This window comes from Protobothrops mucrosquamatus, unplaced genomic scaffold (genome assembly GCF_001527695.2).
Source record: "Protobothrops mucrosquamatus isolate PMUCROS unplaced genomic scaffold, P.Mucros_1.0 scaffold24, whole genome shotgun sequence".
Classification (NCBI taxonomy): domain Eukaryota; kingdom Metazoa; phylum Chordata; class Lepidosauria; order Squamata; family Viperidae; genus Protobothrops; species Protobothrops mucrosquamatus.
Window position 1 is genome coordinate 1,246,401 of NW_015386409.1, and position 13,055 is coordinate 1,259,455.

General features: G+C 36.7%; 1 protein-coding gene across 1 annotated transcript in view; it reads right to left on the reverse strand.

The window, feature by feature from the left end:
* Window positions 1-6,526: 6,526 nt before the first annotated feature.
* PODN (podocan) overlaps window positions 6,527-13,055 on the reverse strand; it is a 14,073-nt gene continuing 7,544 nt past the window's right edge. The window contains 5 exon segments of the mRNA XM_015810889.1: window positions 6,527-6,937; window positions 7,761-7,909; window positions 9,562-10,219; window positions 10,876-10,991; window positions 11,434-11,678. Coding sequence (XP_015666375.1) covers window positions 6,787-6,937; window positions 7,761-7,909; window positions 9,562-10,219; window positions 10,876-10,991; window positions 11,434-11,678 — 1,319 coding nt within the window. The 3' untranslated portion in view covers window positions 6,527-6,786.

Consider the following 13,055-nt stretch of genomic DNA (forward strand, 5'->3'; position numbering starts at 1 on the left):
AGGGAGGATTTTATTTGGGGTTTATCTTTTAACAATTTGACAGAGACACAACTTTAAAATTTGATTTAATTCGGTTTTATCGGGGGGGAATGTATTTATGTTTTGTTTTAAATATGTTGTGCGCCGCCCTGAGTCCCGCTGGGAGAAGGGCGGCATATAAATTAAATTTATTATTATTATTATTATTATTATTATTATTCTGCAGCTGGAAACAATTCTCTTTTTCAGTGCCTGTCATGGAAGAAGGCTTTTTGAGAAGTTTTAGCTTACAAGTCCTTGCGTGAACTCTTTCACTCTCTCTTCTTCAGTGCTCTTTTATGTTTTAAATGTTTATTTCCACTGGTCCTTCATTATTCTTGCAAATATTTTACCCCTGCCTTATTCCTTATTGGAGAGAAAAAGAAGTTTTATATTTGTCTAGTTGTTGAGGAAGAGAGCTGGGACCATTTGAGAAGAAAAATATTTATGAACTAACCCTAAAATTGTTTTTTTTTAAAATGGGAATTTGCTTGTTCTCTTTCTTTTACTCTTCCTTTCTCTCTTGTATCCTTTGCATCATAAAATACCTTCTAATGATTCTAAATGAACCATGTATATTAAAATTGCTTCCATAAAAATGTTTTTAATAAACAAGTCATTGTGAAAAAAAGATTGTCTGTGTACTATTATACTAAGCCTATTTCTTTCTTTCTTTAAAAAAAATCACACATATTTAACAAATTTCTATTTGACCATAAAAGGTGAAATCTTTGAATCGACCTGCCTCCTGGTGAATTAATGAACACATCCATGTAGTTTTCTTGGTAAAAATATGGGAGGATTATATTTTGTAGGGCTTATATTTTGAGAGGATTATCTCTTCACAAAGTATAACATTCTTTTAATGGATGTTTTGTGGATTCAGAATTCAAATCTGCATTTGAATGTGAACACATTCACAAATTTAATTTTAAATGGTTTTGACATTTCCCCTTCAAAATTTTAATTTTGAGTGAACTTCTCAACTGCTTTGTTGGAAATAAAGTCTGGTAAAGTGACAAATACAGGAACACTTTCTACATTTGTCATATGCAAGATGGCACTAAATATGAGTAAATGAATTCCAATTACAACCATTACATTCCAACAGTAATAGCCAAATATTGAATACCTCTGCATATTGCCAATCATGTGAAATCAAATATTACACAGCAAGTTAGTTTTCTGAAAGTAGGACTATGCAGACTGAAGATTCATGTATCTTAATGGCTGAAAAATCTTAGAAACATCAAGCTTGGGTTTTGCGAAACCAAACAGTAGAATTAAATTCGCCAACTACATGCTGAACATAACACTCCTCCATCTGAATTCCAGACTAGCCTTTGTCTTGCTAATCCCATGCAAAATTAGGGTGTGGACAGTGAAGAACTGGAGTTCTTAGGCCTTCTCAAACGCTGATTAGCATCAAAGAATTGCATTCTCCCTTGGACAGAGCAAAGCAGATGTTATTTGTTACATTTCTGACCCCAACTCCCTCAGAGAAGAATTCTAGGCAGTGCACAATAAAATGTCAAAATATAAAAACAGCATATGAAATTAAAATGTTAAAATTAAAAAATTGAAATTATTGTTTTAGAGGAAGGCAGCAATAATTAAACCCTGTTAAAAATAATTTAAAAAGTGAAGGGAGGGCTCTTAGGGCATCAACCAGCTGTACCAGCTGCAGGCTTCTTTCGGCTCCCCACACGAGACATTATTGTTATGTAGGTGGGGATTGGAATTGTATTAGGCAACTGTTCTTGTGCTCTCTCATTTGTCAAGTAGCTTAACCCTCAGCTTTAAGCCCTGACATCTGATTGTCCTTCCACAATGAAAAATACTGTGTTTGATGTTATCCACTGAATCGTATCTGACCCTTGGTAATTCTATGGATCAGGTCTTTCCACATCTTCCAGTCTTGCACTTCTTCTTCTTTGGAAAAAGAAGAAGTGTATTGAATTGCAATGGGTATTTGTGTTTCCTTGTTCAACACCTCAAAGTGTAGCCAACATATCTATTTTGCTTGCTGGAAACCAAGAAACTAGCTTAGTAGACCATGTGTTCTATTTTCTTCACTGTCCATTCTCCTTATTACTACAGAATTAAAGGCATTTTGAATAACCATTCGCTAGATAATCTGAGCAAGCAGGTGCTACTGACATCATACCTTGTTCGACTTTTTTATTTACTTGGCTATTCATGGAAGATAAAGCTGAGCTAGGTTGATCCAAATAAGTAGAGTTCATCTTATACTCCTGTGTTCTCCTTTAGAATCAGAAAAAATGAGACAATTTCTGCTCATAGAAAATGGAAAAATAGAGAACTTTACTCAAACTAGACTTCCAATGGAGCACATGCAATTTCTCCATCTGGTTTTCCCCCCAACAAAAACTATATTCCTAGAAGACTTCTTTTAATCCATTTGTAAAATATAGATATTTTTTTTAACTAATGATAGCAGAGCGGTAATTATATGTGCCGTTCCTAGTTTTATATAGGAGGCAATGTAAGAATAACACCATTGAACTCCCCAATAACAACAAATATAGGAGTACTAAATTATGCATTTTGCATCTTAAATGTCTAGTTTCAGGTGTTGATGCTCTTTAGGTTGTTTCACAGCGTATAGTCCTAATGGAGGAGAAAGAAGATTGACACAAATGCCTGGTTATTTTAGATATTTTGATTTGGATAAAGCTGACTAAATAGAGACAAATTATCTTATTCAATTGTAATATTTGTTTGCAATTGGGTTTCTTTGTCCCCATATACTTAAGTTTCCAAGAAACACCTGGGTGAAATCTTATTACTGGATATAATTTTAGTATGTGATGCATGCTATATTGTAGATACAAATCTGACAAAGGGAATTAATTACAACTTTTAAATTACACATTAGACATAAAGCAGGTCCCTGAAAAATACTGCTTTGGCAGTATTATTTTACAAATCACCCCAGATTTCAAGAGGAAAGTTTGCTGCTGGAAAATATCAAACTATTCCCACAAATTATTGTAAAGTACAGTAAATGATTAAAAGATGTCATTTCCCCATAACAGAAGCTCTTACTTTTGTAAAATCTGTCTAAAACTTTCTCTCCCAGTTCTTGTCCTTGGTGGAATAACAGCTGGATTTTTATTGTGCAATAATGCAATTGTTTGGAGAATATGGGCAGGATGTAAATGGCTGTCATGATCTCAAGGTTTCTTGGCAAGTTTGGTTGGCATAGATATTTATCAGGTGTTTTCCCTACTGATTTACAGTTAGAAACTGGATTGCAACTCCTCCACATCTGCCAAGTTCTTTGCTAGGCCTCAGCAAAAGCAGAGATATTTTCCTAATAAGGGGAGTGCATAGTTAAAAGTTGTTTACAAATTAGAGGAACTTAATAAAAGCTATTTTTAAAAAACCTCTATGGAACTATATACAGGAACTTCAAGTGTTTTGCAGCATGAACTTTCCCTCTATGAGGGAAATACGTGGTTAAGAACTTTGATATATAAATAAAAGGAAACTGCCAAAACTGGGTTAGCCAGAGAACTACTTTTAGATGGCTCCAGTGAGTCAGTGGGTAAGAAAGAGCAATCCAACAAAACTGACAAAACATGGCTGATAGAATGATCAGGAGACCTGCTTTATAGTAAGGGAAGAGAAGGACTTAAACATAATATCTTTCCTTCCATAGTAAGTTAAGATTTTAGACCAAGTTTCCTCCCCTATTTTAAAGAACTATGTTAGGCTTAATACTGTGAGTGCAGAAAGCAGGATTCTGAAATAGCAAGCCACTCTGGAGCTGTTGGCGCCACAATCTTGCATTAGCATATTAAAATTTAGAAAAATATGGGCCTTCTTCTTAATTAAGACATTACATTTCTTTTTCTTTGTGGTTAAGAGTAAGTGGCCCTTCTAATTGCTAGAGTTTTGCAGCATGAACTCACATTTGAAAATCTCAACATTTTCTATGGACAGTACAAAGCAACTGCTCCCCAATGGTCTTCTTCCTGAGATTTTGTAGTTCCAAGGAAAAGAAATTAAGAAATGCAATTAGGTTTAAAATAAGGGACCATGGCTTATGTTACATGGACGTATCCAACTTTTTAATATGATAAACAGAATGAGGGGATTTCTATTTGTAACTTCTATTTGCCTAGAAAAAAATAGACATGTTATAATACTGTATCCTTTGGAAAGCCAAAAAAATTCTGTCGATCCACATATTCACTTTTTCTCATCTCTCTTTAAAACTATGATAGATCCACCACAACTCAAAAACCAGAAGAAATTATGGAACTTTTCATATGCTTTTATTACCTGCAGAGAAAATTGAATGCATATTTTTGACTAATGGGACTTATAAGGGCTGAAGATGGCAAGATGAGGATTCAGAGCAGAGAACGCCTTTGTAGAACACTGGTCAGATCCACAGTAATCATATGGCTGGGGGAAAAGCAGTTAACAATCAGCTAACAGGAAACAATTGGGGAAAAAGTCACAAAGTTGGGGCTATTGGGTTTGCAGCAAGCCAATTCTCGGCACATATATGGATTCTTTGCTTGCAATAAAACAACATATCTAGCAGTGTCATGTCCTTAAAACTTCTGTTAGCTACTTCTTGAATATGAGGGCAAGCTTCTAGAAAAATAGTGATAAATAGCCATGTCTGGCCCAAACTCTCATATAAATACTGTTCAAATTTGGTAAATCAAGTTACATCTAATACTAGATGAATATCAGATTTGTATGTCCTTAGCAAAGAACCTCACATGCACATACAAAATAAATTTGACAAATCACTCCAAGGCAAACATATATTTTAATTTTCACAAAACAGAATAAGTTGGTATTTTAAATCTTCAGATGGTGTTGTATTTCTGGCTTTGGGAATGGGGATAAATTAAAAACAATGGGATCCAGCCATAATAGAATTTCTTTTTTAAAATCCAAATATATACATACTGAGCAGGTGTCCAATGTGGCTGTGTTGACTTGGATTCCGCTTAATGGCTGAGATGCCTCACACTGGACTTACAATGAAGCTACAGGAGATGGTCTCCCATCTTACATGGATGAGTATAGCTGTTCGATGAAATGCATTGACCTTGGATTGGGGCCTTAACTTAAAGAGTCTACCTTGTATTAACAAGTAAAAATGGTGAGAGGTATTTTTTTAAGTAAACAAAAGCCAGCTTTTGTAAATTTTCACAACATCACAATGACCCCAAGAAACACTTAAAAAAAAAAGTAGTACAAGTAATAAGACTAGAGGAAGGTCATCCACTGCTCTGATATTAGCAGACTGTCTTGGCTGAGCTTGGCAAAGGATTAGAAAGACTGAATACTTTCATAAGATTTGCTGCATTTCCTGTTAAGTGCTCTGTATCTTTACAGACCATCAAGGCGAAACAGACCGAGACAGATAGACAGTCCAAAGAGACATTCCATTTTGCTGAATTAGTTCCTGATGAATATGAAATCAAAATGTTATTTATGTAATCATTACAATTTATCCCACCCTAGAATTTATTTGGCCATTTACTCACTAGTGACTTATAGCAGTTTATTAATGATTTGTTGCTTCAGCAATGCTATAAATCTGTAGGGAGGAAATAGTTTATTTCACTTTCATCACAATCCATACTATCAGTGGCTATCATTCAAAATACAATCTGCCAAACAAGAGTTTCAGGTTTCAGACAGGAATCAGACACTTGAAAGCTGACTGTGCTAATAAGCCAGATCTACCCTGTGACTTAGAGTGAATAATACTTTGAAATGCAGATAGCCCAAGTAACTCATATATTTAACCATTTTGCAGCTAAAGCAATGGTCAACGTGGCTCTCCAGATGACACTGAACTGCAGTTTCTATTGGCTTATCTAAGGTGGCAGATGGGCAAGTGATACAGTATTTTAATTTAGCAGTATAGGGAGGCCCGCTGGTTTCTGTTTCTGCAGTTTAGTCATTGGTGTGATTTTGAAAAAATGTTCTCGAGACTTTCATAGAGCTTTAGAGAGAGGTAGCATTTTTCATCCTGGGGGGGGGGTCACAACTCATCTTGCTAACTTCCTTCAGATTTTCAGACAATGAGATGGTGATGTCACCAGATTTTTCAGAAAGATGAGGAATTATTTTTGTTGTAAGAATGGAGGAGAATATATGTTGTGCAGGGCTGAAGAGAGGGTGGGGTGAGAGTCATTCTCTGTTACAGCCATTTTCACTTCATTTTTTGCTGATTTTAAAGGAGAATCTCCATGCTAAGACATCCTCCATTCCAATATACAGGTAATTATTCAGATGAAAAAACACACACCTTTATCTTCTGTCAGTGCAGAATCAACCTGTGGTATCAGGTACTTGAAAGCCATAATGGATGCGATACACCAGGGGTCTTCAAACTTGGCCCTTTATGACTTGTGGACTTCAACTCCCAGAATTCCTCAGCCAGCTTGTCTGAGGAATTCTGGGAGTTGAAGTCCACAAGTCATAAAGGGCCAAGTTTGAAGACCCCTGTGATACACTATCCTTATCACTTGTTCATCTGTGATGTCACCAATTATAATGATGTAGGCTTGTGAACTATATGTTTATTTGCTAACTTAGCCATTCATGGGGTGGGGCCATAAAGAGCTTTGTTTTTGTCACAGCTGCGTGGGTTGAGTAAATGAGATAATTTATGTGTGTCCTTAGAAAAGCATTTAACTTAATCTTCTACCATGTGGATACACTTGGATCAGCAAAGATTTGTTTTCAGGTAAACGCCACTTCCCCTTAGTCCTCTTCCTCCATTTCCTCCTCTGAGTGATCTTCATTTTTCAAAGGGTCACTGAATTCAAAATTTCCTTCAATGTCCAGCACTTGCAGGTGCTTTAGTCTTTGGAAAGTGCTTTCTTTCACAGCACTGAATGCAATCTTGTTAAACCTTGAAATTGAAAGGAAAAAAAAATGAATAGAATTACCTCCCAATACTTTATGACAATGTCCTTCCTTGTCCTATAAATTCTATACTAAGAGGAGGATACCACGAAAATGGCTTTTTATAAGGACAAAGGAGGTTAGTCTGTTTCTCTCCATTTTATGCTCACATTTCAGCTTTGGGGTTTCGTCTCCAGCCATTCTACCTTTCTTTATTCTTACAATTGATGTCTTACAATTTCAAGAGATTTCTGTATGCATAAAGGTAGAAAGGTAGCCCTCTACTTGGGCCCAAAATTTCTATTGCTAAATGAAACATGTGTTATGTGAATTTTGTCCCATTTTACGACCTTTTTTGACAGAGTTGTTAAGTGAATCACTGCAGTTGTTAAGTTAGTAACACAGTTGTTAAGTGAATCAGACTTCCCCATTGGCTTTGCTTGTCTGAAAATCACAAAAGGTGATCACATGATCCCAGGACACTGCAACCGTCAAAAATATGAGTCAGTTGCCAAGCGTCTGAATTTTTATCATGTGACCAAGGGGATGCTGCAATGGTGTGAAAAACAGTCATAAGTCACTTTTTTTCAGTGACGTCGTAACTTCCAATGGTCACTAAATGAACTGTTGTAAGTTGAGGACTACCTGTACTGTATCTGACAAGGATTCATAAGCACAACAAATGCACAATTTCTTGTCCATGAACAATTAGCACACATAATGAAACATGCTTGAAGTGCAGTATAGAGTTCATACATAAAGGAAAAGGTATCTTTTACATTTTTGAAGGCATTAATATTTTTCTGAGAGTCTTTTTCCTGGCTACACACCTGAGGTAAATTCCCTTTATATTGGGGGTAGAATCAAAGGCATCCTCTGGCACAGTGCTGATCTTGTTGCTCTGGAGATACAGATACTCGAGAGTTTCTGGTAAACCAGATGGAATAGAAGTCAGATGATTGGCAGCCATGTCCAGTATCTGGAACAGGATCCACAAGAGAATAATTTAAATAATTAACGGAAGTCATTCTGATGCTTTGAAAAGAGTAAATTGCTATAAATCCCACATCCTGTCATTCATTCAGATCTGTATTTTGTAGGTGCTAGGTTTACACACTAGTGAGATAGCCACAATACTGCAACCATTAGTGCCCAATAGTGGTGTGAAAGCTCTCATCTCTTCCCAGCAAATCGTCACTGTATTTCTTATCCTTCTCCTTCACAGTCACACAGACACACCACCACTTTTGATATTGCACAAGTTCACTTGTCTGTTCTGTAGTGTTACTTCTTTCATCCCCGTCACCTAACATATTAGCAAGAGGAGTCCCAATTCTTTCATGTATACATTGAAACACAGCTATGGAAATGAGCTGAATCTGGGTGCGAGGTGAACTATACCCTTCCCTTCCTTTGAGGTTTGCTTTGACTTCTGTTTTCTGCCTTTTGGTTTTGCTTGCTGTAGATTTATTTTGGGGAACTGACAAACTGAATGGCAACAACATAATGTCTGGTGCTTCAGATTCTGCCCATATAAACAGGACAGAGGGAACTCATTGATTACAGCTTCTGATTGCTTACTGTCACTGCTTAATTGTTCATGGCTTGTGACTAAGGTTCAATATTCCATATACTTTCATACAACTATGAAAGAATTAGACATTTCATACTATGTGAAACCATCAGGCTATGTATCTCAATAGTATATACATCCAGGTTTGAACAACTTGTGGCCCTCAAGCTGCCTGTGGCCCTTGCCCCAATTTCAAAACTTAGCATGAGTGATATGTTCAGATATTTAAGAATTATCTCTCCCTTACCTATGTTTTCCTCAGAAGAGGGGAAAAAAAGGTTTTAGAAGGGAAAATTAAAAAAGAGATTGGGGATAATGGGTGTTGTACAATTTTTAGCTCTTCTCTCTCCCTCTCTTTCTCTCTCTCTCTCTCACAGAGAATTTTCTTCAAGTCAGCCCAATATACAGCCTCCAAGAGATTGCAAGGAGTCCTTGATTTATGACCACAATTGAGCCCAAAATTTCTGTTGCTAAGCAAGACAGTTCTTAAGTGAATTTTACAAGCTTTCTTGATACAGTTGTTAAGTGAATCACTGCAGCTCTTAAGTTAATAACACAGTTGTTAAGTGAAACTAGCTTCCTCATTGACTTTGCTTGTCAAAAGGTTGCAAAAGGTGATCATATGACCCCCAGGACATTAAATAAGTGTGTTGCAGTTAAAAATTGCTGTATTTTTTTTCCAAAAAAAGACATTACTGGTATCACAAGGACTTTACAAATGCATAGTAGGGCATGTTAATTCCATGGTTAGAGATAGAAATGTCTTTGATTCCTTAATATTCCACCCATCTCAATATACCTGTTGGTTTTTTATTCCCTCCTCCCCCTTTTACCCCTCTACAGAACTTCAGATTCTATGGTAAACTAGCATAATATTTACTTTTTTTCATATTGTGTGGTTTGCATCATTCTTTCGTTTTATATCTATTCTAGCTGTGATTTTCTCAGAACATGCAGCTTAATTTTTCTCTCATAGATCTGCCTATATGAAAGAGTTATATACTATTTTTGATATCATTTATATGCATCTCTAGATCTAGACCTTTGCTTGTTTGTACCTTAAGACTGGCGAGATCTCTCCATGATCCGCTGTGAATTAAATTGTTTTTCAATTTGTTGGCACTCAGATACAGCTCCTGTAGCTTTGCCATTCCAGAGAGTGTGCCTTTGGGAATGGAACTGATCAAATTCATTTTTAACTTGAGGCTTTGCAGATTCTTGGGGAAGCCATAAGGCATGGTGCGGAGTTTATTGCCAGAAAAATCCAAGGACTTCAGTAGTTTCAGTTTACGGAAAGACTCCCGGTGAATCTGTGAGCTAGTGATCTTATTGTAACTCAGGTTTAGTTCCTCCATGAAATAAGTGGTAGCAAAATCTTCCCTGCCAATTTCTGAAATCTGATTGTAGAGAATCATAAGAGTTTTTACTCGTCTGGGCAGCCCACTGGGGATTTTTTCCAGTAGGTTGTTGTACAAATGAACAGTGTGCAATTTCTTCAGGCCATGAAAAGCCAGTGGATGGATCTCTCGGGCCTTCAGTTTGTTATTATGAAGCAGAAGATATTCCAGGTTCTTGATTTGGGTCAAGACATCATTACCAATTGATCTTATTGCATTCTTCTCCAAGTGGAGAAGAACAATGTTTCGAGGCAAACCGGGTGGAATCTGGGAAAGGTTATTGCTAGACAAATCCAGGTACTCAAGGCTTGAGAGTTTCCTTGGGAGAAAAAAAGGAATTCCTTTTAAGTATTTAAGTAGCAAAACACAAAGTGTTAGCAGAGGAAAAATAAATAGGTTTTGCTTCTGTTCCTAATCACTGAAGCAATTGGGATAACTATACCTGCAACTCTGCCAGACCTTTTTTTTTCATATGTACAGAAAAACTGTTGCTATCTATACAGTTCATGATGAATAAACCCCAGTTCAAAAATCCACACCTAATGATTGCCCCTTTAAAGCAGCACGAACAGGGAGTGGTCAAAAAAAGACAATCTGGCAGCCATGACAATGTGCTCAAAATTCTTGGGTGGAGATTCAGTCACACCATTATGGCCGACAGCTTTTCTGACCACATCTTGCAGACACTTGAAGAAGCCCCTTCTCGTAAGCTGCCATTTTAATCTCCTGAAGAACTAGATAAACATTTATCCAAGCTTGTCAAAGGCTAAATCAACTCCAGTTTCCAGTTTAGTATCTTAATCAAAGAATGAGACAAAAAAGGAGTCAAAAATTGTCAATTATGTCTTACAATAAAAGAAAATAAATATGGATCCCTGCTTAGAAGAAGAGTCCCATGGTAGTTTGGAACCATGCAAAGTAACCCAGCTGCTATTATCCACTAAATGTGCATCCATTAAAGACTAACAAACTCACCAGAAGGTTTCATTGTCCATCCCCTTATTGGTTAATTTATTATTCTGCAAATATAGTTCTCGAAGTTCTGACAGCTCATTGAAAGCTCCTACAGGAATCTTCTCCAATTTGTTATTCTGTCCAGAGACAAAGGGAGCAGGCTGTGAGTCTCTTCACTGAATCTTCAGTCCTCTGAGTATAAGAGGGATGTTCTAAGGTGGTTGCAGTGACAGGAAGAGGCCAGAGAATATAAGAAGGCAATCTCTAGAATTTCCTGCCAGATTTTTTTCTGTTCTAGTGCTTCTACTGTAGGATATCATTCCCAGGGGTATCTGCAGGAAGGAGATCAAAATCTACTCACCTCCTGAGATTTGTTTGGCATTGTGCTGGTATAATTTGGCTGCCACTGCTTTTTAAAGACGCTATCAGGTGGTTTTCTTTTGTAATTGTTTGATAAATTCTTGAGCAAACAATATGATCCATAAATATAATAACTAAGCAGTCAATGTATTCAATAATTCAAAAGAATAAGCTTTATAAAGGCTGAGGTTCTGACATGCAATGGAACTGATATTCTACCTTAAGATGTAGCTTATACAATGCTCGTGGTAGATTCTTCGGAACATATTTTAAGAAGTTGCTGGACATGATCAAGATTTCCACGTTGTCAGAACCATTGAACATGTTTTCTGGTAGTCCGGCATCATCAAGCTTATTGTTGTGAAGATAGACGGACCTATCAGAAGAAAACAGATGGTGGTAGGGGAAGAGGAGACAGAAGGAGACAGAGATAGACAGAAACAAGGCTGGGAATCAAGCCTATGCTGCTTGATTGTTTTCTGAAAATAACATCTCTATTATATATCAACTACTCCTCAAGTTAGCAACTATCCACACTCTTCCCACCAGATATAATTCAATACAACTCTATCATGCTTCCATTTACCTGTTTAAAGCTAAAGTATTCCAATATTTCTTCACAGAAAACTTGCTGTCGAATCAAGTCAGTTGCTTTTTGTTTTAATTTTTATAACTCTAAACTAAGGGCGTCTCTTTACTTATCCTAGCCCTGGGACCAACATGTACAGGTAACCCTTTTCCTCCCTGGTTTCCCATGACACTACTTTCATTGCATCTCCAGCCAGGAGCAAGAAGACAGCCTAATGTTATCCTTAACTGTATTGTGGTTGAAATAGCATTTTCCCCTTACTCCGTCAAGGGCACCCTCCAAATTCATAATATCTATTTTTACCCATGAGCCTTTATCTCATGGAGGAAAGTCAGACAGTGGCTGGGAAGAGGCCAATAGTACAGAGTAGGGAACAACAATTAGGATAGACCCATCACAATTAAAGAAATATTTCTCTTGAAAACCCCTGCAATCTTAAATTAATCTCAGCAATATATTAGAGAATTATTTTTCTATGTTGTTTTCAAAAGGGTATCGTCTAAGTTATTATGAGCCTTGCGATCCACCTAAAACAAAAAAAGTGGATAGGTCAAATGCATGGGATTAAATAACAATGTTTTTCTTGACACAAAATTATTTTGGAATTTTCTGAATAGTAAAACAATCAGTCTCACCCTTTCCAGTGAAATATGTGGTAATGCAGATGTTTGATTGTGAAAATGACCCAAGACTGCATAATTTGGGACAGTTTGATGCAGAGGATAAGCTCAGTGACAGACCCCTAGAAAACCTTGGTTCAATCACAGGCCACAGAAGGCAGCCGATGAATGTAAGCAATGCTGAGATGGGGGGGGATTTAACTTGGGCAAGAGAATTCCCTACATTTAGAGATGGGGAGAGAAGGAGGGCTGAGTTTTTGAATTCTGTTCAGTTACAAGCATTTTGTAATTTGTAAAAGCTGTACCTTTCCTGGACCTGTGATGTGGAAACCATAGTAACATTTAAGCCAAACAAACAAATAATTGTGAAAGCAGATATAATTAAATTTTGCAAGATTTCGGTCTTCTTGCAGGACATCCTACAAGATGTCAGTCCTTCTAATTTATTATATTTTATATATTTATTTATAAGATGCTAACATGTTATATATGTTTGTTTGGATCTCTTCCTCCTGAAAGAAATATATTCTTACAAACAATGATTATACGACTTTACATGCTGCTTCTGCTGCTGCTGTTTCCGATGATTAAACCTCCACCTTTTTTTCTCGAAACCTCTTTTTTTTTTTTTT